The sequence below is a fragment of the Taeniopygia guttata genome, chromosome 26 (assembly GCF_048771995.1).
Source record: "Taeniopygia guttata chromosome 26, bTaeGut7.mat, whole genome shotgun sequence".
NCBI lineage: Eukaryota > Metazoa > Chordata > Aves > Passeriformes > Estrildidae > Taeniopygia > Taeniopygia guttata.
The window spans coordinates 2,582,165-2,605,477 of record NC_133051.1 but is presented as its reverse complement, the minus strand read 5'-3'; the positions used below and the strand labels follow the sequence as shown (position 1 = coordinate 2,605,477).

Genomic DNA, 23,313 nt, shown 5'->3' with positions numbered 1-23,313 from the left:
ACGACTCAAAACCGCCGCCCCAGCATCACCGGTCTGGATGGATGGAAGCCAAAAGGCGTTAATTAGTCGTTAAATTCGTGTGTGGGTGCGCGCGCGCCTCGGGGTGGACGGACACGAGGACAACGGAGGAGGTGGGGGAAACTACGGCTCCAAAAAGAGGTGGGTTAGGCAAACAGCATCTACTGTGGTGTGGGACTCAGATTCAGTCAGGGAAAGAAACCGAGAGTTTCTAGCCAGGCAGGAGCCTGGGAAAGAGCTGGAGAAGAATGTAAATAATTCTGTATCTCTCTTGTTGGTCACATTGTTGATAGTTAAGTTCTATCACTGTGTGTCAAGCACTGTACACCAGTGCCGTGAGTTGTTTTCACTTCAGTGATGGAGTTGGTCCTCATGAAGCTCTGTATAAAAGAGCGGTGTATTTTGAATAAATCAGAGTTTTACTCTCACAACTTTCTGGTCAGAGTCCCTTCATTCCCGTCCTGCCTCGACAGCGACACTGTGGGAGCCGTGGGTGGGTTGGGAGGGTCCTTCCTACAGCTCTGCAGAGGAATGGGGCTGCGCAAAGGTGGCTCCAGGTTTTTTTTGGAGCCCCTGGAAGCACCAAATCCACGTGGGTGCTGTGAGGATCCAGGTGAAAATCCAGCTCAGTTTGGGGTTCCCCACACTGCTGGAGATCTGGATTCCCTGCACCCGCAGAGGTTTAGGTGGTTTGGTTCTTTGTGACTTTGTTGTATTCTTGTCCCCAAATGTCCCTTAGGGCCCTCGGATTACAGGGACACATGGATGCCTCCACCAGCACATGCCAAGGACTCAGCTCACCCCCCCCAATTATTGCTTCATTTTACTTTTTGTCAGAGGCATCAACTTTCCTGCACCAAATAAATGCCAGCACGAGGAAATTTTTGTCCTTTGAATTGTCTAAATCCACGCAGGTGAATTTGGGACAAACACACTGCCAGGGCTGCTTCTGAAGGTACAACTTTCAATGATTTTTTTATACTCTCAGATCCTTTCAAAAATGGGCACGACAGGGGAAGGGAAGGGACCTGCACCTTCCCTGCACCTGCAGGAGACACCCAGTGGTTTCCAAAAGCAGTTCCTGGCCTGGAAAAATGGGAATTTGATGGGGCTGGCAGCCAGTTCAGATTCTGTTGGATATTCTGAAGGAATTCCAGCCACACACACCATCCTGGGGAAGCCCTGGGGCAGCTCCACCGAAATCCAGGCTCAGGCAGGAGATGCAGAGCGGCAGGGAATGGAGAGCTCTGGGAATTCACTTCTCCAGGTGGGAATTCACCTCTCCAGGTGGGAATTCACCTCTCCAGGTGGGAATTCACCCCTCCAAGTGGGAATTCACCCCTTCAAGTGGGAATTCACCCCTCCAAGTGGGAATTCACCCCCTCCAGCACAGCCAAAAACCTCCTGAGGATCTCTGGATCAGGGAATTCCTTCGTGTGCCTGGAACCCTGGAGTTGTTCCTGCCCCCTCTCACCAGGGATGCCCTTCCCGGTGTGTTTTGCCCCTGGCTCAGGAGGAATTGCTCCCTGGAGCAGGAGGAATTTCCTGGCACAGGCTCGGCCCATCCCAGCTGGAAGCAGCCCCAGGAGCTCCTGCACAGGGAGCAGGGCACACACCCGAGCTGGAGCACAGACACCTCAGCCTGGAGCACCACTGGCCTGGAAAAACGGGAATTTGAGGGAGTTGGGAACCAATTCAGAGCTGGATTTGTGCACTGGTGACCTTGGATCAATTCAGGTGAACGCAGAGGACAAGGGACACCACGGGGCCACCTCACACTGATCATCTGTCACATCAGCAACGGCTCGAGAACAGAAAGTCCTGAGCCCTAAAACACCACCTGAACCAAGGAGAACAAATCCAACCAAGCCAAGGAGAGCCCAGGGACTGCCAGAGCCACAAGCTGGTGGCCAAGGAGGGGATTCAGAGCCATGAGGAGGTGGCCAAGGAGAGCCCAGGGACTGCCAGAGCCACCAGGAAGTGGCCAAGGAGGGGACTCAGAGCCACCAGGAGGTGGCCAAGGAGAGCCTGGGGACTTGGAGCCACCAGGAAGTGGCCAAGGAGGGGACTCAGAGCCACCACGAGGTGGGCAAGGAGAGCCCAGGGACTGCCAGAGCCACAAGCTGGTGGCCAAGGAGGGGACTCAGAGCCATGAGGAGGTGGCCAAGGGGAGCCCAGGGACTCAAAGCCACCACGAGGTGGCCAAAGGGAGCCCAGGGACTCAAAGCCACCATGAGGTGGCCAAGGGGAGCCCAGGGACTCAAAGCCACCACGAGGTGGCCAAGGAGAGCCCAGGGACTGCCAGAGCCACAAGCTGGTGGCCAAGGAGGGGATTCAAAGCCACGAGGAGGTGGCCAAGGAGAGCCCAGGGACTCGGAGCCACCAGGAAGTGGCCAAGGAGGGGACTCAGAGCCACCACGAGGTGGTCAAGGAGAGCTCAGGGACTCAAAGCCACCAGGAGGTGGCCAAGGAGAGCCCAGGGACTCGGAGCCACCAGGTGGTGACATCTACAAGCTCAGATTTAGGAGCAGCTCCACAGAATCCTCCCCCTCTCCCATGGGAGCAGATCTCCCTTCCCAAGCCATCCCAAGCCTCCAGACCCCTGGAGATTTGTCCAGCACTGCCAGGAGCAGCAGGGAAGGCTCCTTGGAGCAATTCCAGGGAATCTGCGCTCAGCCTCCTGCTCAGCCCCCTCAAGGAGCTCCTGCTGCAGCTTCCCTCACGTTTTCCTCCCTTCTCCATCACCTGCTGCGCGATGAATTCAGCTGTTCCCTCTCCAAGGAAGGGAACAGGGAGGAAATGTGTTCTGAATGAGGCAGGCAGCGCCAGCAGAGCCGAATTCCAGCCTGGAGCCGCTCCTCCCTCCCTCCCACGGCCCAGCTCCCGCCTCCTCCCCACCTGGAAGCTTCAAATGCAACCTCCAGGCTTGGAATTGATTCCCGTGAAACCTCCACGTGCTGGGGGGGTGGGAATTACATCCCTCAAGCCAGAGCAGAATTCCCAGCAGGAGCAGCTCGGCCCTGCCAAAACCCGAACATCAATTCCTGAGACCTCTCCAGCAATTCCAGGAGGGACACAGCAAGTCCAGCCCTGGAAAAAACTCATCCACGGGAGAGGGACACCACGGATCTGCGTGGAGGGAAGAGGAGATTTGGGAGAGAGAGAAGCAGCAGAGGGAAACAAGAGAAATCCAGGCAAGAAAACAGCAGGAAATTTGGAGACCTGGGTTAGCTCCTGGTGAAGTTTGCACGAGCTATCCACATTTTCTATTCCCTCGCTGCAAAATGGGGGAAACATGAATCCACAGACTGCATTTTGGTCTCGTTCCCACCCCCCTCTGAGCCCCTCCAAGCAGATTTGATCCCATCAGAAAATCCTGGAGGTTTTCCCAGATGCAGGAGGAGCAGGAGGCAGCTGTGCTGCTCCAGAATCGCTGGGGTTAAACTCAATCAGCTGCCAGCCTCAGAGTCAGCTAAACAGAGAGAAAACAAAATTATCCCAAATTCTCTCCTCCCCCACAGTGCATAAACAGCGGAGCCTGAAAGCTCTCCAGAAAGTCACCGAGGGTTTTTCTCTAATCAGAGAACAGGGATAAGTGACTGTGCAATAAAAAAGCCAATTATCCAGCAGAGACACATTCCCTGCTCCCAGCCTGCAGACAGAATCCACGGCCACGTGCTCACCAGCCCCAACACCCGACACACACAGGGGTTCTACATCAGACAGGGCCTTTTTTGGGGGCTCTGGAAAGCCAGGACCCAGCATTCCCATCGATATCCAGCAGGAATGTGGCTTCCATGCCCTTTTCCTGAAACCCAGTGTGCAGAGCAGCCTGTGATGAACAGAGAGAGAGCCCTGCACCACACAGGGCCTTTTTTGGGGTCTGAAAACCCAGTGCCAGATCTAGAACCCAGCATTCCCACTGGGATCCAGCAGGAATTGTGTTCCATGCCCTTTTCCATGCACAGTTGTGTGTCTGCACACCCTGAGATCCATCACGTGCAGAACAGCCTGTGATGAACACAGAGGGATTTTTTTTTGGGGGGGGGTCTGAAAACCCAGTGCCAGATCCAGGACTCCTGCTGGGATCCAGCAGGAATTGTGTTCCATGCCCTTTTCCATGCAGAGCAGTGTCGGCACACCCTGGGATCCAGAGTGTGCAGAGCAAGGTGGGCGCTGAGGATCCTCTGCCTGCCCTGGGCACCAGCAGAACCCCGGGGATGTCCCCAGGGCAGCAGAGGGACGTCCCCAGGTGGGGACAGAGAGGGGGACAGCAGCCCCGAGGTGTCACCAGCTGAGCCATGGGCAGCACCAGGGCAGGAAAAAGTCCTGCTTGTCCCACCCTGGGGACAGTCCCAGCAGCCACTCTGCCCCCAGAAAAGATTTCAAGCAGCTCCTCTGCCCATCCCTGGTGTGTCCCAGGGCTGGGCAGTGGGAAAAACCAGCAGGATTTGGGCTCAGCCTTGCCCTTCTCCCAGCAATGCTCGTGAACTCGGGGGTTTTTTGAGCAAGAACTGCCAATTTTTGCCCGCCCTCAGGAGGGTGGGCTCAAACACCAGCCCTGCAAAGGAGGAGAAGAGGTAAAACTGGAGGAAGCAACAAGGAACTGGGGGGGGGAAAGGACCAGAAAGGTTCATAACTTTGTTAACAGCATAAAAACTGGCGTTTTGAAGAGTTTTGAAGGGTTTTGAAGAGTTTTGAAGGGTTTTGAAGGGTTTTGAAGGGTTTTGAAGGGTTTTGAAGGGTTTCCCGCCCCGTCCTTCAGGTTTGGGATTGAGTGTGTGAGTGAAGGCGGAGAGGGAGCGAGAACAGGCGGGTTAGGGGGGTGCAGGTGCTCTCTGTGGTTATTAAAGTCATGCATTGTAATAGACCATCACTCACTGCCCGCAGGAGGAGATGCAGCAGCAGCAGCAACAGCAGAAGTGGTGGGAGTGGAATTGACGGAGGAAAGAGCTACATGGGTTGGGCTAGAAACATTTTTTACATCGTGGTGCTGGCTCACGATGGAAGGCTGTCTCCTGAGGGCTCCCTGCAAAGAGGAGGCGCCGGTCTGGAATGTGTAAACTACGTCCATCTGCAAAGAACCAGAGAGTGAGATAGCGACACCCGCCAGGGACAGGGACAGTGACAGGGACAGGGAGGAAGGAGGAGGATGGAAAGGTGAGGAAGAGGAGGAGGAAGGAGCAAAGAGCCACCCCAGCCCACCCCACGCTCCCCGAAACCCACGTGGGGTTTTTGAGAATGTCTGACTCTGCCCTTCCCAGGGCAGCAGGGAGGATCCCCCCAGCAGGAAAAGGGCTGTGGTGGGAGGCAGTGGCAGAGGAAACACCCCGAAAATCTGCAGGAGGAGCAGAGAGACACAGAGAGGGTGGGCAGAGGTGCGAGTGGGCAGCTGGTGGGAAGGGCTCCTGCTGCCCCAGCCCTGTGGGGCAGCTCTGGGGACACTCCACGGGCTCCCCTGGCAGCAGGAGATGTTCCAGCCCCTCTCCCAGGCCTCAGGGCTGCCCTGTGGATGTGTCCCCAAGGCTCCAGGAGCTGAGCAGCATCTGGGGGCCACCCAAATTGCTGGGTGAGGCCTCCTGGGCACCTTCTGGGCACCTCCTGCAGCCCCAGCTCTGGCTGTGCGGGTGTTTCACACACGGACTCGCTCCTGCCCTGCTCCAATGTCACAGCCTGGGCACGGAAAGGTCCCCCTGGGCCACACTTTTCCCTCTCTCCTGGGATTACAAGAGGAGCGAGGACCTCACCATCCAGGCTGGGAATTTGGTGTGACACCAGAGAGGTCTCTCAAAGATCTCTCATCCAGACTGGAAAATGTATGGGACAGCAGAAAGGAGCAGGGACCTCCCAGTGAGGCTGAGAATTTTAAGGAACACCAGAAAAGAGCGGGGACCCCACATCCAGGCCCCATTCCGATGTCCCTCTCCTCCCCTGGCCTGTGGGGAAGAGCCCTGTGCCCTTCTCAGACAGGAGCCCCCCACAAGGCTCAGGCTGGACCCCACAGATGCTCCAGCACTCGTTTCTCACGTGGCAGGAGCTCAGCTCAGCTCCAGCACAGGGAAACACCCGGGAAGCTCCAGGCTCGGCCCCAGAGCTCCCAAAATTCCAGCACAGCTGCAGCACTTCCAGAAGATGCCGGAAGGTCCCAGCATGTTCCTCATGTGAGTGAAGCACTGGTTACCCCCACAAAGAGCCCGGCTGCCCCTCGGGGCTCGCAGCCAGCCAGGAACCTTGGGCGTCACCTTGAAGCCATGGAGGTGGCACCTTGAGGCCATGGAGGTGTCCACCTTGAAGCTATGGAGGTGTCACCTTGAAGCCATCGAGGTGACACACTGAACATGGAGGTGCCACCTTGAAGCCATGGAGGTGACACCTTGAAGCCATGGAGGTGTCCACCTTGAAGCTATGGAGGTGACACCTTGAAGCCATGGAGGTTTCACCTTGAACATGGAGGTGTCACCTTGAAGCCATCGAGGTGACACATTGAACATGGAGGTGCCACCTTGAAGCCATGGAGGTGTCACCTTGAAGCCATCGAGGTGACACGTTGAACATGGAGGTGTCACTTTGAGGCCATGGAGGTGTCCACCTTGAAGCCACAGAGGTGTCACCTGGAACATGGAGGTGTCCACCTTGAAGCTATGGAGGTGTCCACCTTGAAGCTATGGAGGTGACACATTGAACATGGAGGTGACACCTTGAAGCCATGGAGGTGACACCTTGAAGCCATTGAGGTGTCACCTTGAAGCCATCGAGGTGACACATTGAACATGGAAGTGTCACTTTGAGGCCATGGAGGTGACACCTTGAAGCCATGGAGGTGACACCTGGAAGCCACGGAGGTGACACCTTGAAGCCATCGAGGTGACACATTGAACATGGAAGTGTCACTTTGAGGCCATGGAGGCAGAACAGCCTCCCCATCCCCAGCTGTCCCAAAATCCAGCTGATCCCGGCTCCCTGGAACGGCACAGCTGGAAGCCCGGCCCGGGAGGCGATGGCACCAGCGAGCAGCACCTTTCCCCCTGCAGGGGACAGAGAGGAGGGGACACAGCAGGCAGAGCCCCCACCCCGGCCCCGCTGCCCCCCAGTACCTGGGTCTGGATCCTGTTGAGCCCCCGGAACCACAGGATCTGCCCCCGCCGCAGCTCCATCTCAGCGTGGTCGATCTCGTCCACGTCCTCGGGCAGCTCCTCCTCGGGGATCTCCTCCTTGGTGATGCCATGCCCGGCTTCCTTCAGGAACTTCAGGTGGCTCGTTGGGACGGTGCAGATCAGCTGGGGACATTTGGGGACACGGCAGAGACTCAGCCTGAGGTTGTGCTGAGGCCTCAGGGTTTGGGTTTTATGGTTTTAAGGGCTGAGCTTCGTACTAAGTGTTGGTGAGCTCTCTTCACAGAGTAGGGAAACAAAACAGTTCCTCCTCTATGGTCCACATTTCAAATTATAAAAATATCAGGGCCTCTCTATGATCCAAATTTCAAATGATTCAAATTTCAGGCCTTCTCTGTGATCCAAATTTCAAATTATCCAAATCTCAAATGATCCAAATCTTAGGCCCACTCTGTGATCCAAATTTCAAATGATCCAAATTTCAAATCATCCAAAATTCAAATAATCCAGATTTCAAATGATCCAAATCTCAGGCTCTCTCTATGATCCGAATTTAAAATGATCAAAATATCAGGCCCTCCCTGTGATCCAAATTTCAAGCCCAAGGACATAAACAATGTGGGCTGAAGAGAGAAAAACAAGCAGGATGGGACTGCATGGGCTAAAGCTGTAATTGGATAATTAACTCCAATATGCAAATGGAGCAGAACTGATAAAAGTGAGAGCCCCCGTGAGTGGTCGTGCATTTTGTGACCATTTTGGGTCCAACTTGGGTCCATTTTGTGACCATTTTGGGTCCATCTTGGGTCCATTTTGGGTCCATCTTGGGTGCAGTTTGTGACCATTTTGGTTTGTTTCGGGTTCATTTTGTGGCCATTTGGGTTCATCTTGGGTTCATTTTGTGACCATTTTGGGTCCATCTTGGGCTCGTTTTGTGACTATATTGGGTTCATTTTGTGACAATTTTGGGTCCATCTTGGGTTCATTTTGTGACCATTTTGGGTTCACTTTATGACCATTTTGGTCCATCTTGGGTTCCTTTTTTATGACTATTTTGGTTCAGCTTGGGTTCACTTTGTGACCATTTTGGTCCATCTTGGGTTCATTTTGTGACCATTTTGGGTTCACTTTGTGACCATTTTGGGTTCACTTTGTGACCATTTTGGTCCATCTTGGATGCAGCCCTGGCTGGGCTCTTGTGCTGCCCAAGGTGGCTCCATGAGGAGATCCTTTAATAAATCCCTGCTTTATTCTTTAGCTCTGTCTGGCCTCTGCTCTGGCTCAGCCTTCCCGAGGCAGCAGCGCCAGTGCCACCAGCCTGGAGGAGCTGCCAGGCCCCAGTGGGAGCACTGGGAATGTCCCTGTCACTGCTGGCCGTGTCCCTCTGCAGCAGGAGGAGAGTGAGGAGGGACCATACACCTCCTCTCCTGCTGCTGGGCTGAGGTGGGGCGTCATCACACCTTCCCTGCAGAAAAAACAGGGAGAACAAATGCAGGGAGAGAAAGATGGGGCGGGATTTTGGGATTTTCCCTTACCTGGCCCCACAGGAGCTCTCCCACTCCGATGAAGATGCACCAGAACCACTGGCTCAGGGTGAGCCCGGAGCAGCTGAAGGGCTTCCCACCAAACTCCACGATGATGATCTGCAGCACACGAGACAAGAGTCACACCCTGGACACGGAAAGGTCCCCCTGAGCCACACTTTTCCCTCTTTCCTGGGATTACAAGAGGAGCGAGGACTTCACCATCCAGGCTGGGAATTTTAGGAGCATGGACCTCACTCACTTCCAGGCTGGGAATTTTAGGAGCAAGGACCTCACTCACTTCCAGGCTGGGAATTTTAGGAGCAAGGACCTCACCCATTTCCAGGCTAGGAATTTTAGGAGCAAGGACCTCACTCACTTCCAGGCTGGGAATTTTAGGAGCAAGGACCTCACTCACTTCCAGGCTGGGAATTTTAGGAGCAAGGACCTCACTCACTTCCAGGCTGGGAATTTTGTGTAACACCAGAGAGGTGCAAAGACCTCTCATCCAGACTGGAAAATTTATAGGACACCAGAAAGGAGCAGGGGCCTCCCAGTCAGGCTGGGAATTTTAAGGAACACCAGAAAAGAGCAGGGACCTCACATCCAGGCTTGGAACTCTATGAAACACATCCCAAATTATTCTAGACCCCAAATCCTGAAATTGCAGGATGTTTTGGGCTTCAAGGGATTTAAAGCCCACCCAGATCCATGCACAGGGACACCTTCCACCAGCTCTGAGCTCCACAGAACAGAGCCTGCCTGTGCCACAGCCCCTGGTGTGAAAATCTGCTCAGAGGAAAAGTCAGATAAACTTTCCCAGGCCTTGCTCTGGGAAGTTTGGAGAAAGCTCAGAGAAAGAATTAAAACCATCCTGCAGCTGGTGTTTTGAAGGTGATGTTCACTTGTAAGAGGCACAAGAAGGGTGTTGTTCCTAATTAGCTAATGGTGTGGGGGGTGTTCATTAAGGGGTGTTGATTAATGAGCTCCACCTTTCTCGGAATTGTCAATAAAAGAATGTGTGGTTTCTAATAAATTTGCTTTTTGCCTTCTGAGAACTTGAAGTCTCTGCCACTTTATTCACCTTAATGCAACAGCAACGCCCTGGCAACCCTTCACACAGGACAAAAAAGCACCAAACCAAAATTTTCCACCAGAAAGAAATTCCCAAAGCCTGATCCAGCACCCTGCCTGGAATTGGGGTGAAAAACTGCAGGGAAAACCAAATCCTGGGGCTCCCATGGCTCTCCTGGATCCAGGAGAGACACCAGGACAGGGCAGGTCCCTGCTCTGGGACCTCCAAGGAATTTCCAGTTGTGGATATTCTCAGTTCAGTCAGAGAGAAAAAGAGAAAGATTTCTGCCAGGCAAAGCCTGGGAAAAAGTCTGTGAGGAATGTAAACAATTGATTATCTTGTTTTCCATTCATATTGTTTATAGATGTGTTCTACCACACTGACCTAAGTGCAGTGCACCAACCAGGTGAAATGTTTTTTACTCTAGGACAGACGGAATTAATGTTCAGGATGTTCTCTATAAAAGAGAGAAGTGCTTTTAAATAAACGCTCATTTTGCCTTCTGAAGGTGGAGTCTCTTCATTCCCATCCCTACCTCAACAGCAACACCAAACCCCTTACTCAAACCCAAACCAAACATCCTAAAAAATTCCTTTTCGGGTTTTTAGTCCATCCTCCAGATTTGGAAAAGCGTTCCCACGCTCTGGAAGCCATCCCAGTGGAATAACCCACGGAGCAAAGGAAAACCCCCCAGGCTGGGGTCACCTGGGCGAAGAAGGTGCCCAGCACCACGCTGCAGAAGATGGGGTTGCGGTAGACGCCCTCGAAGACGTTCCTCTCGCCGTGGATCTTGCGGGCGTTGATCTCGTTGAAGAGCTGCATCATCACGAAGGTGTTGAAGACGATGGTGTAGTGCTCCGTGGGGGGGGAGTGCAGGGGCGCGTTCCGGCCGCTGTCGATGTCGAAAAACTGCTCCCCTGAGCAGGAGAAGAGGGGGTTTGGGGAAGGGAAGATTTATCTTCTTCCCTTTCTCCTTTTTTCCCATTCCTTTTTTCCCTTTCATTTTCCCCCTTTCTCTTTTTCTCCTTCCCCTTTCCTTTTCCCCCTTTCCTCTTCCCCCTTTCCTTCTCCTTTTTCTCTTACCCTTTCTCCTTTCCCTTTCCTTTTCCCCTCTTCTCTTTTTCCTTTTTTCTCTTTCCTTTTTCCCTTTCCTTTTCTCCTTTTCCTTTTCCCCTTCTTCTCTTCCCTTTCCTTTTTTCCCTTTCCTTTTCTGTTTCCCTTTCCTATTCCCCCCTTCCCTTTTCCTTTTCTCTTTTTCCTTTTCCCCCCTTCCTTTTCCTTTTTTCCCTTCCCTTTTCCTTTTCTCTTTTTCCTTTTCCCCCTTCCCTTTCATTTTTTCCTTTCCCTTTCCTTTTCCTTTTTTCTCTTTTCCTTTTCCATTTTCCCTTTCCTTTTCCCCTTTACTTTTCCATTTTTTCCTTTCCTTTTCCCCCTTCCCTTTCCTTTTTTTTTTCTTTCCCTTTCCTTTTCCCTTTTTTCCCTTTTCCCCTTTACTTTTCCTTTTTCCCCTTCCCCTTCCCTTTTCCTTTTCTCTTTTTCCTTTTCCTTTTTTTTCTCTTTCCTTTTCCCTTTTTTCCCTTTTCCCCTTTACTTTTCCTTTTCCCCCTTCCCTTTTCCTTTTCTCTTTTTCCTTTCCCTGTTTTTCTCTTTCCCTTTCCTTTTCCCCTTTTTCCCTTTTCCCCCTTTCCCCTTTACTTTTCCTTTTCCCCCTTCCCTTTTCCTTTTCTCTTTTTCCTTTTCCTTTTTTTCTCTTTCCCTTTCCTTTTCCCTTTCCCCTTCCCCTCTACTTTTCCTTTTTTCCCTTTCCTTCACCTTTCCCCTTCCCCCCTCCCCTCCCGCGCCGCGCTCGCTCTCACCGGCGAAGAGCAGGGTGAAGATGATGGTGAGCTGGTAGACGGCGTGGCCCAGGATGTTTTTCATCATGGTGCGGGAGATGAGCGGCTTGTTGCGCCCGTAGGGTTTGCGCAGCAGCAGCGACTCCGACGGCGGCTCCGTGGCCAGCGCCAGCGAGGCGAACGTGTCCATGATCAGGTTCACCCACAGCATCTGAACGGCCTTCAGCGGGGAGTCCTGAGGGGAGAAGCCACGTCGCCTAAATAAACCTTTCTTCCCCTCTTGGTTTCACTCTCCTCCTGAAAACCTCTCCAAAATCATTCTTGGGTACTTAACACCTTCCAAAAACATCCCTAAATATTTCTCCTTTGCTCCATGGCCTTCACAGGAGAGTCCCAAGGTGGGGAGAACATATCAACACAACCAAAATAAACATTTGTTCCTTCTTTGTTTCACTCTCCTCCTGAAAACCTTTCCAAAATCACTTTTGGGTATTTAACACCTTTCGAAAACACTCCCAAATATTTCTCCTTTGCTCCACGGCCTTCAGGTGGGAGTCCTGAGGGGGAGAGCAGTCACACAACCAAAATAAACCTTGGTTCCCTCTTTGTTTTGGTCTCCTCCTGAAAACCTCTCCAAAATCACTCTTGGGTACTTAACACCTTCCAAAAACATTCCCAAATATTTCTCCTTTGCACCACGGCCTTCAAAAGGGAGTCCTGAGGGGGAGAACAGTCACACCACCAAAATAAACCTTGGTTCCCTTTTTGTTTCACTCTCCTCCTGAGGAGAACTCCAGAATTGGTCTGGGGTATTTCACAACTTCCTAAAACACCCCTCAATATATTACTGCTTTTCTCTTGAGACTCCCATGTCCCACCCAGCCAGGTGAGACCTTCAGTGTCCCACCCAGCCAGGTGAGACCTTCAATGTCCCACCCACCCAGGTGAGCTCACCTGGGTGATGCAGGCACCGGTGAAGGCCACGATGACGGCCACCACGTTGACGGTCAGCTGGAACTGCAGGAACTTGGAGATGCTGTCGTAGACGTTGCGACCCCACATGACGGCCTTGACGATGCTGGTGAAGTTGTCGTCCGTCAGGATGATGTCCGAGGCCTCCTTGGCCACGTCTGTGCCTGCGATGCCCTTGGGGACAAAGGGACGGTGCCAGGGACATTCCCGGCAGGAAAAGCACCCAGAGCCGGGCGCCGACGCTGCTGGGCAGCAGCAGAAGAGCTCCAGAGCCTTCAAGGATGGGCTCTGAGGGAGCCCAGCTGGCCCAGACAGAGCCATGGTGCAGAAAAGGTGGGAAATGGGTGGGAAATGGGTGGGAAACCTGATGGGAAAACTGATGGGAAAACTGATGGGAAAACTGATGGGAAAATGCCAGGAAGCAGATGGAAAACTGACAGGAAAACAGCCGGGAAATAAATGGAAAACTGACAGGAAAACTGCCAGGAAACAAATGGAAAACTGACAGGAAAACTGCCAGGAAACAGATGGAAAACTGACAGGAAAACTGACAGGAAAACAGACAGGAAAACAGACAGGAAAACAGACAGGAAAACAGACAGGAAAACAGACAGAAATCTCCTGGAAAACAGCTGGGAAAATGCCAGGAAACAGCTGGAAAATGACCAGAAAACCAGCTGGAAAAGAGCTGGGAAACAGGAAAACGGACAGGAAAATGGACAGGAAAACAGACAGGAAAACAGACAGGAAAACGGACAGGAAAACGGACAGGAAAACGGACAGGAAAATGGACAGGAAAACGGACAGGAAAACAGCTCCCTCCTCATGCCAGGGATTGGCTCCATCCCGGGCTGGGCACCTCTGCTGGGAGCCCAAAGGAGCGAGAGCTCAGCCCGGAGGTTTCTGCCCCGGTCCAGGCTGAGAACGGCCCCAAAAATCCCCAAAAATCCCCGGCAGCGTCTCCAGGGCAGCGGGCCGGGCTGCGCTTCCAGGAGCCAGCACAGCGAGGCGCTCGCCCCGCAGGAATTCCAGGCAGGAATTCCAGGCAGGAATTCCAGGCCGTGCCCAAAAGGAGATTCCCCAGATCCCAATCCCACCTCAAAGGGGACCTCCCTGCCCGTTGCAGCACATGGGGTTTAGGGGAACAGCCTTCCCTGCTTCTGGAATTGCGTTTGGATGCCTAGCACATTCCTAAAAACGCTTCCCAAAAATCTCTCCCTGTGCAGCCTCCCCACCCAGCTCCTGCTCACCTCCCTAAAATTAACCCACAAGGAACCTGTGAAAAACAACAGGTTTATTTCCCTGCTCCTTTCAGACAGCATAAAAAAAGCATCAAGCCAAAATTTTCCAACAGAAAGAAATTCCCAAAGCCTGACCCAGCACCCTGCCTAGAATTGGGGTGGAAAACTGCAGGGAAAACCAAATCCTGGGGCTCCCATGGCTCTCTTGGATCCAGGAGAGACACCAGGACAGGGCAGGTCCCTGCTCTGGGACTTCCAAGGAATCCCAACCCCTTGCTCAGACCCAAACCCAACATCCTAAGAAAATTCCCTTTTGGGTTTTTAGTCCATCCCACAGATTTGGAAAAGGGTTTTCACGGTCTGGAAGCAATCCCAGTGGGAGAACCCATGGAGCAAAGGAAAACCCGCCAGGCTGGCCCTACCATGGCAAACCCAACGTCTGCTTTCTTCAGGGCTGGGCCGTCGTTGGTGCCGTCCCCCGTCACAGCCACCACCTGCCTCTGGTCACCCACGGTGCTGTCGATGATTCCTGCGGCGGAAAGGAGAAATGAAACCCCCAAGGGAAGGATCCCAGCCTGGACCAGGCTGGAAAATCGCCAGGGAGGGCAGTGCCTGTGGGAACCCAGAGCTTCCCTCTGGCTGCCCTGGGACCCTGGCAGGGGTCAGGAACCCCCCTGGACAAAGCCCCCAGAGACACTGGCTGTGATCTCTGTCCATGGAAAAGAGTTTTCAATCTTACAAGATGAATTACAAGCTTTAAGTGTTTGATAAAAGTAATAATTAAGTGTGGCACAGGTGCAAAAGTAAAATTTTAGGTTTCTAGATTAGGGGTTCAGAGGGGACAAGATGGAGGAAATTGGGTGTGCCTTGTCCTTTTTCTCTTTCTTCATGCCCTCCATGTTTCACTGTGGTGTTGGCATTTTTCTGTTGGTTCAGGCTGGGGACACACTGTCCAACGTAGGTGACAGATATTGTCACGTTATTGTAAATCCAGCACAGGTAGTTTGTGGTATTTAATGTTTGTACCATCCCACTGAGGGCAGAGCCCCACACGCTGCCCTGCAGGACAGAGCTGCGGCAGGGCAGCAGAACATGTTAGAGATAAACAGAATAAACAACCTTGAAACAGCACAGACCAATTATGGCTTCTGCTTTGGTAACGGGGCAGAAAGACAGAGACTTTCTACAATCTCGGAATCACCAATACCCACAGATTCCGACAAGTGCCCACCTTTCACCAGGGTGTGCTTGTCCGTGGGCGAGGAGCGCGCCAGCACCCGCAGCTTGGGCCAGATCTTGTCCAGCTGCTCCTGCTCCACCTGCAGCAGCAGGAAAATGGAAGTGATTCCCTCCCAGGAATCTTCTGTCCCACCTGAGAGTGAATCCCAACTGGGATGGGGCAGTGGCTTCACCCCAAACACTGCCGAGCACCCCAGCAGCTTCCTTATCCAAGGAAATGAGGGAAACACAGCAGGATTTAGAAAATCCATTAGAATTCGGGAAACCCAGCAGGATTCGGCAAATCCATTTGAATTTGGAAACCCAGCAGGGCTTGGGAAACCTATCAGAATTCAGGAAACCCCTCAGGATTTACAGGATGTGGGAAACCTCTCAAGATTTAGAAAACCCTTCAGGATTTGGGAAACCCCTCAGGATTCGGGAAAACCCCTCAGGATTTAGAAAATCCATTAGAATCTGGGAAACCCAGCAGGATTTGGGAAACCTCTCAGGATTTAGAAAACCCCTCAGGATTTGGGAAACCCCTCAGGATTTAAAAAACTCCTCAGGATTTAGAAAACCCCTCAGGATTTAGAAAACCCCTCAGGATTTAGGAAACCCCTCAGGATTTAGAAAACCCCTCAGGATTTAGAAAACCCCTCAGGATTTAGAAAACCCCTCAGGATTTGGGAAACCCTTCAGGATTTAGAAAACCCCTCAGGATTTAGAAAACCCCTCAGGATTTACAGGATTTGGGAAACCTCTCAGGATTTAGAAAACCCCTCAGGATTTAGAAAACCCCTCAGGATTCAGGAAACCCCTCAGGATTTAGAAAACCCCTCAGGATTAGGGAAACCCCCAGGATTTAGAAAACCCCTCAGGATTCGGGAAACCCCTCAGGATTTGGGAAACCCCTCAGGACTTAAAAAAACCCTCAGGATTTAGAAAACCCCTCAGGATTTAGAAAACCCCTCAGGATTTGGGAAACCCCTCAGGATTTGGGAAACCCCTCAGGATTTAGAAAACCCCTCAGGATTCAGGAAACCCCTCAGGATTTGGGAAACCCCTCAGGATTTAGAAAACCCCTCAGGATTTAGAAAACCCCTCAGGATTCGGGAAACCCCTCAGGATTCGAGAACCCCTCAGGATTTAGAAAACCCCTCAGGATTTGGGAAACCCCCCAGGATTTGGGAAACCTCTCAGGATTTAGAAAACCCCTCAGGATTTAGAAAACCCCTCAGGATTTAGAAAACCCCTCAGGATTCAGAAAACCCCTCAGGATTCAGGAAACCCCTCAGGATTCAGGAAACCCCTCAGGATTCGGGAAACCCCTCAGGATTTAGAAAACCCCTCAGGATTTACAGGATTCGGGAAACCCCTCAGGATTCAAGAAACCCCTCAGGATTCAGGAAACCCCCCAGGATTTAGGAAACCCCTCAGCACTCGCGGCTCGTGCCACCGAGCTGTCCCACCTCTCCCTTCTCGTTGCGGATGAGGCGGTTGAACTCCTTCCCCTCCAGGCACAGGAAGTCCTCCCCGGGCAGCAGGATGCCACACTTGGTGGCGATGGCGCGGGCGGTGTTGATGTTGTCCCCTGTCACCATGCGGACGGTGATGCCCGCGCGCTGGCACTTCAGGATGGCGTCGGGCACCTGGGGACAGGACAGGGTTGGCACAGGGAACTGAGGCAGTGAAAGTTTAATGGGGTAAAAATCCATTTGGATTTAGGTGAAATGTGCCGCTTTGAGCTTGCTAAATGTGCTGTTCAGTCTGGTGACTGCAGGCCTGGCAAAGCTACCCCAGCTAACGAGAAAGAATGCAAATTTCCACACTAAAACATAAGAGATAAAAAAACCTCCTTGGACCTTAAAATGGACAGTGCAAAGTAACCCAAGAGTTCTTTCTGCACTTTCTGACAAAAACTAAGTATAACTAGGTGTAAGTATAATGTGAAATCAGCAGAATAAATATGCATTAACCTATTGTGAAATTCTGTGCATACAGAAATTAATAAGAGTAACAAAAAAGGATCAGGAGTTCTCAGAGGTACACATATCCATTAAAGGGCAATGAGTCCTGACATGCATCCACAGTGCTGTAAATAAACATAACCATTCCCTGCAAATCCTTATTGGAAATGTGGGGTTTGATTTTTCATCCGTGTTTCAGAACCCAAGGTGAGGGGACACAGGGGACAGGGACAGCCCTTCCCCAGCAGCTCTGGGGTCGCTGTCACCACATTTTAATAGATCCCTGCCTCCTCGTCCCTAAAATAATCTGGAAAAGGCTCTGGAGGGGTGGGGGAGCTGCATCTGACACCCCAAGGGGATGGGACCTCACTGCCACCTTGTTGTCACCTTGTTGTCACCTCCCTGGGTGCCAAGGCCATCCATAAAAGCAGGAATTTCATCCTCTGCCACCCCTCTGCTGGGTTTAGCCATCAGGGAGCAGAGGGGGAAGAGAGGAAATTGGGAGCAAATCGAATCAGGAGCCTCCAGAGCCGCTGCAGCCGGGAATCCCTAATGCAATTCCCAGATTGCCAGGCCCCTGAACATCTCATCAGGGACCAGGAGAGCTCCAAACTGCATCCAGAGGCAGGAACAGTGGGATTATTGCATTAGCCAGCACACAGCTCAGAGGGAAAACCAGCTCCCGGAGCCCAGGGATTCTTCCTGGCTGTTTCCATCCGCCTTTGGCGCAGCCTGGAGCAGCACAGACCCCAAGGATTCAGAATTTTGGGTGCCGTGGTGTTGTTTTGTCCAAAATTGGGAGAGAAATGCCCACAGCAGGGAGCTGGGGGCACATCAGGGATGGGCACAGGGAGCTGCTGGAATTCCTAAGGGAAAATCAGGGAGCCACTGGAATTCCTAAGGGAAAATCAGGGATGGGCACAGGGAGCTGCTGGAATTCCTGAGGAAAAATTAGGGATGTGCACATGGGAACTACTGGAATTCCTTGGGGGAACATCCAGGATGGACATAGAAGAGCTGCTGGAATTCCTGAGGGGAACATCCAGGATGGACACAGGGAGCTGCTGGAACTCCTGAGGGGAAATCAGGGATGGGCACAGGGGAATTACTGGAACTCCTGAAGGGAACATCCAGGATGGGCACACGGAGCTGCTGGAATTCTTTGGAGGCACAGCAGGGATGGGCACAGGGGAATTACTGGAACTCCTGAAGGGAACATCCAGGATGGGCACAGGGAGCTGCAGGAATTCTTTGGGGGCACAGCAGGATGGGCACAGGGAGCTGCTGGAATTCCTGAGGGGATCACAGCCCTGAGCAGCAGGAAAAGGGCCGGGAACAGCCCAGGACGGGGGGCCCAGGTGGGATTTGGTACCTCGGGCCGTACGGGATCCTCGATCCCCACCACAGCGATGCAGGTCAGCTCAGACAGGATCTCGTTCTCGCTGTCCCAGTCGGGCTCTGGTTCCGCAGGGAAATCCCGGAACGCCAGGCAGATGGTCCTGAGCCCGTGGCAGGCCATGGGCTCGATCACCTTCTTCACCATCTCGTCCCTGTCCTTCACCTTGAACACCCGCGGCTCGCCGTTCTTGTCCAGGATCTTGGTGCACCTGAGGGGAGCGGGAGGTGAGGCAGTGGCACATTCCTGGCACCCCAGCCACTAAAAAGGGGGCTGTCCCTTTTTCACAGCCCCCTCCAGATTTCCTAAATCCACCCAAAAACCACTCAGCACATTCCTGGCACCCCAGCCACTAAAAAGGGGCTGTCCCTTTTTCTGGAGGAGCCCCCTCCAGATTACCTGAACCTACCCGAAAACCACTCAGCACATTCCTGGCACCCAATTTCCAAAAAGGGCACGCTCCCCTTCCACAGCTCCCTCCAACTTTCCCAAACCCACCACAAAAAAACACTTGGCACATTCCACAAAAGGAGGCTAACCCTTTCTCATAGCCCCCTCCAACTTTCCTAAACCCCCCCAAAAAAAACCATTCAGCACATCCCTAACACCCCATCTGCAAAAGGGGGCTGTCCCTTTCTCACAGCCCCCTCAAACTTCCCCAAAACCCACCCAAAAAAAACCACTCAGCACATCCCTAACACCTCATGTACAAAAGGGGGCTGTCCCTTTCTCACAGCCCCCTCAAACTTCCCCAAAACCCAACAAAAAAACACTCAGCACATCCCTAACACCCCATCTACAAAAGGGGGCTGTCCCTTTCTCACAGCCCCCTCCAAATTTCCCAAAAAACCACTCAGCACACTCCTAACACCCCATCTACAAAAAAGGGGCTGTCCCTTTCTCACAGCCCCCTCCAACTTCCCCAAACCCACCCAAAAACCATTCCTGCTTCCATCTGGACATCCCCTTTCCCCTCCAGCTTCCCCAAAACCCCACCGGGCACCTCCCGACACCCACCCCCACGCCCCCCTCGCCCCGTGGGGCAGCCAGACCCCCCAGCTCTGGGGCTGGGGCAGCAGCAGGGTTTACTTGCGCAGGATGATCTCGGAGGCGCCCTTGCTGTACATGCGGAAGCCGCCGCCGCTGTTCCTCAGCACGGTGCTCATGGACTTGCGCACGGAGTTGAAGGTGTAGACCTTGTAGAGCTTCTCCTCGGGCACCTCGTTGCGCACGGCCTGGTAGTCCTGCTTCAGGTCCAGCACGAAGCCCAGCAGGGCACACTCGGTCTTGTTGCCCACCTGGCGGGGCAGGCCCCCTTCCTTCTCCGGCGGCTGCAAAAAAGGATGGAGAAGCGATGCCAACCCAGGCGTGGGAAGCACATTTCTGTATCTCTCGGGATTTTTTGCATAGAGAAGAAAGAGAAAACAATTTCTATTTCTGCTCCTTGTTTTTTCCCATGTGGAATGTGTTTGGAGAATTGTTTACCTGGGGTGAGTGCTTGGTTGGATTCTGGTGAGGATTGTTTGAGCCTGGTGGCCAATCCAACCCAATCCAATCCAATCCAATCCAATCCAATCCAATCCAATCCAATCCAATCCAACCCATCCCAATCCAACCCAACCCAATCCAATCCAATCCAACCCAATCCAACCCAGTCCAACCCAGTCCAATCCAACCCAACCCATCCCAATCCAACCCAACCCAATCCAATCCAACCCAACCCAATCCAATCCAACCCATCCCAATCCAACCCATCCCAATCCAATCCAACCCAATCCAATCCAACCCAACCCAATCCAACCCAATCCAACCGAACCCACCCGGGGCTGGACTCTTGACTGAGGATTTTGAGTTGTGAATTAGTTACATTTGGCAGTTAGAAAAGTAGGTTTGTAGTTTTTGTATCTCCTTTAAATAGTATATTAATGTATTATAGTATAGTTGTAATAAAGGAATCATTCAGCCTGCTGAACTGAGTCAGACATCATTCCTGCCCACCAGTTCACCCGCATTTCCAATAGGATGGAGTGATGGATCAAACAATGCTTTACACTTTTAGGTTTCATATTTTCCAGGCTCTGTGCTGCATTAATAACTAACTCTGAACTGCACGAGTTCTCCTCACAGCTCAGGCACACAGAACAATCCTTTTCCAGCCCCACAACCAAGGGCACCACTGCAGCTCCAGCCCCAAAAAACAACAAACACCCCTAAACAACACGGAATGGGGGAGAGCAGCCTGGGAGGACAGGACTGCATCACCTGGAGCTGGAATTGGACAATTAACCCCAAAATGGAAATGGACCAAAACTTATAGAAGTGTCAAAACTCCTGACTCCTGAGTCCATCTTGGGTGTAGCCATGGGCAGGTTCTTGTACTGGCCAAGGTGTGTCCTTGAAGGTTCACCTTGGGCAGGTAGGACAGGGGACAAGGGGACAAAATGTCACTACATTTTAATAAATCCCTGATTTATTCCATTAACTCTGTCCAGCCTGTGTTCTAGATCCCCTCTCAAGGCACCAGGACACCCCTGAGCTTCGGTGCTGCGGCTCACCAGGATTTTGGAGGTGTAGGCAGAGTTGATGGCCACGCCGTGGACGATGAGGTCCAGGATTTTGGGCAGGATGGCCTCGGGGTCGGGGATCTGGCGGTAGTGGGTGTCCCCCACGTAGGCCTGCACCACGGTCATGCGGTTCATGGTCAGCGTGCCCGTCTTGTCCGAGCAGATGGCCGTGGCGTTGCCCATGGTCTCGCAGGCGTCCAGGTGCCTCACCAGGTTGTTGTCCTTCATCATTTTCTGCAAGCACCCAGAAGGTCAGGGCTGAGCTCACCCCGATCACCCCCATCCCTGCTCACCCCCCCAGACCTCACCTTGACGGAGTAGGCCAGCGAGATGGTGACGGCCAGCGGGAGCCCCTCGGGCACGGCCACCACCAGCACGGTGACGCCGATGATGAAGAACTTGACGAAGTACTGGATGTAGATGGGGGTGCACTCGGCCAGCCAGGGCCGGCCCTGCACCCCGAAGGTGTCGATGACGAAGTAGAGCACCAAGATGATGACGGTGATGGCCGACATGATCAGCCCTGGGGACGAGGACGAGGTGAAGGGACAGAGGGGACAGGGTCAGACCTTCCCCACCAGCCCTGGGGACACAGGGGACAAGCACAGCCCTCTCCCACCAGCCCTGGGTCACTGGGGACAGGGTCAGCCCTTCCCCACCAGCTCTGGGGACACTGGGGACAGGGACAGCCCTTCCCCTCCAGCTCTGGGGACCCTGGGGATGGGGACAAGACTGAGGTGAGGGGACACAGGACAGGGACAGCCCTTCCCCACCAGCCCTGGGGACACAGGGGACAGGGACAGCCCTTCCCCACCAGCTCTGGGGACACTGGGGATGGGGACAAGGACGAGGTGAGGGGACACAGGACAGGCACAGCCCTTCCCCACCAGCTCTGGGGACACTGGGGACAGGGACAGCCCTTCCCCTCCAGCTCTGGGGACCCTGGGGATGGGGACAAGACTGAGGTGAGGGGACACAGGACAGGGACAGCCCTTCCCCACCAGCCCTGGGGACACAGGGGACAGGGACAGCCCTTCCCCACCAGCTCTGGGGACACTGGGGATGGGGACAAGGACGAGGTGAGGGGACACAGGACAGGCACAGCCCTTCCCCACCAGCTCTGGGGACACAGGGAACAGGGACAGCCCTCTCCCACCAGCTCTGGGTCACTGTCAGTGTCATTGTCACTCACCTGCCTTCCCGATCTGCACCGCCAGGCGTGTGAGCTTCCCCTGCAGCACCGACTTCTCCTTCTTGGGCACCTTCACCTTCTTCTTCTCCTTCTCCTCGTTCTCCACCCCCTCCTGGCTCTTCAGGGGCTGGATCTCTAAGGCCACACCATCCTGAGTTTTAGCTACAGCCCGGGGGGCAAAACAAGACACCACGTGTGAACAGGAGAGACCCAGGCCAGCCTGGAGGACACCACTGAGGAGGATGGTGGTGGCAGAGAGAGAGAGAGAGAGAAAGAGAGAGAGAAATCCAGGACAAGAACCACTCCCGACCACACACGCGTCCGAGCACATGGAAGCTCCGTGTCCAGGGCCCTGCCACCTCTCTCCGGGGTGGTTTTCTGCCATCTACCCCCTGCCCACGGATAAGGGATCCTCAGAGGTGACTGTGGCACCCGTCACACCTCTGCAAGAGACCCTCTAGGCCAGATTTTGGGGTCTCTTCCGGCCTCTAAGCCTGCAGAGGACCGGGAGCACTTTGGGATGAGCCCAGAGATGCCCCCAGTTCCCCCCAGTGCCACCTCTGCAGGTGCCCAGCAGGAACCGCTGGCCAGGGAAGCGACGGAGGGGGTGAGATGGAGGGGAGGGTTAGAGATTGGGATGGAGACTGAAGAGCAGGCAGCCAGGAATCCTCCAATCCCAGCCTGGAGACATCCATCCACCACGCCTCGGGGACCCCAGCCAGCCCGGCTTCCCGCTCCTAAAACTGGGCTCATCCAGCTGGAAGGTTGCCCTGGGGGAAACCCAAGCCTGGAAGCTTTGGAGAGGGATGGGCAGCCCACCAGAGGCTCGTGCTGAGCTGCTGGAGCAGCAGAACATCCCAGGATCTGTCCCTTTCTGAGGCCACCCCGGAGCAGCTCCACAGGGGAACCTCGACGGTGACAAGAGACCCGACACGGACACAACAAAGCACCCGGACAGAGCTGAGGGCAACCCAAACTGCTGAGAGAGAGAGAAACAGAAACAGAAACAGAGAGAGGGGTGGAGAGAGAGGTGCAGAAATGGGCCTTCCTCCACAGCCTGCAAAGAACAGGGTGAGAAACACTGGCGAGGAGACGCTCACGGAGTCGAGGCCATGGCAGGACAGGGTGCAAGCGTCCCGTGGGCCAGGCCCTGGCAGAGAGATCTCATCCCAGGAATGCCAGGAGGGCACCTCAACC

The 23,313-nt window shown here is 53.6% G+C and overlaps 1 protein-coding gene across 10 annotated transcripts in view; it reads right to left on the bottom strand.

Annotated features, from left to right (window-relative positions):
* Positions 1 to 23,313, bottom strand: part of ATP2B4 (ATPase plasma membrane Ca2+ transporting 4) — a 75,810-nt gene that overhangs the window by 6,413 nt on the left and 46,084 nt on the right. For 6 of the 10 annotated variants that reach the window (XM_041721382.2, XM_041721380.2, XM_041721381.2 and 3 more), the window contains 13 exons: positions 22,117 to 22,278; positions 21,233 to 21,447; positions 20,916 to 21,158; positions 19,450 to 19,691; positions 18,337 to 18,571; positions 16,467 to 16,646; positions 15,008 to 15,095; positions 14,199 to 14,305; positions 12,518 to 12,709; positions 11,585 to 11,798; positions 10,434 to 10,645; positions 8,666 to 8,773; positions 7,113 to 7,295 (listed from right to left, as the gene is read on the bottom strand). In XM_041721382.2, coding sequence (XP_041577316.1) covers positions 7,113 to 7,295; positions 8,666 to 8,773; positions 10,434 to 10,645; positions 11,585 to 11,798; positions 12,518 to 12,709; positions 14,199 to 14,305; positions 15,008 to 15,095; positions 16,467 to 16,646; positions 18,337 to 18,571; positions 19,450 to 19,691; positions 20,916 to 21,158; positions 21,233 to 21,447; positions 22,117 to 22,278 — 2,381 coding nt within the window. Of the gene's footprint in view, positions 1 to 4,891; positions 5,093 to 7,112; positions 7,296 to 8,665; positions 8,774 to 10,433; positions 10,646 to 11,584; positions 11,799 to 12,517; positions 12,710 to 14,198; positions 14,306 to 15,007; positions 15,096 to 16,466; positions 16,647 to 18,336; positions 18,572 to 19,449; positions 19,692 to 20,915; positions 21,159 to 21,232; positions 21,448 to 22,116; positions 22,279 to 23,313 lie in introns of those variants that run through there. The other 4 variants (XM_041721383.2, XM_041721384.2, XM_041721385.2 and 1 more) reach the window with 3 other exon arrangements.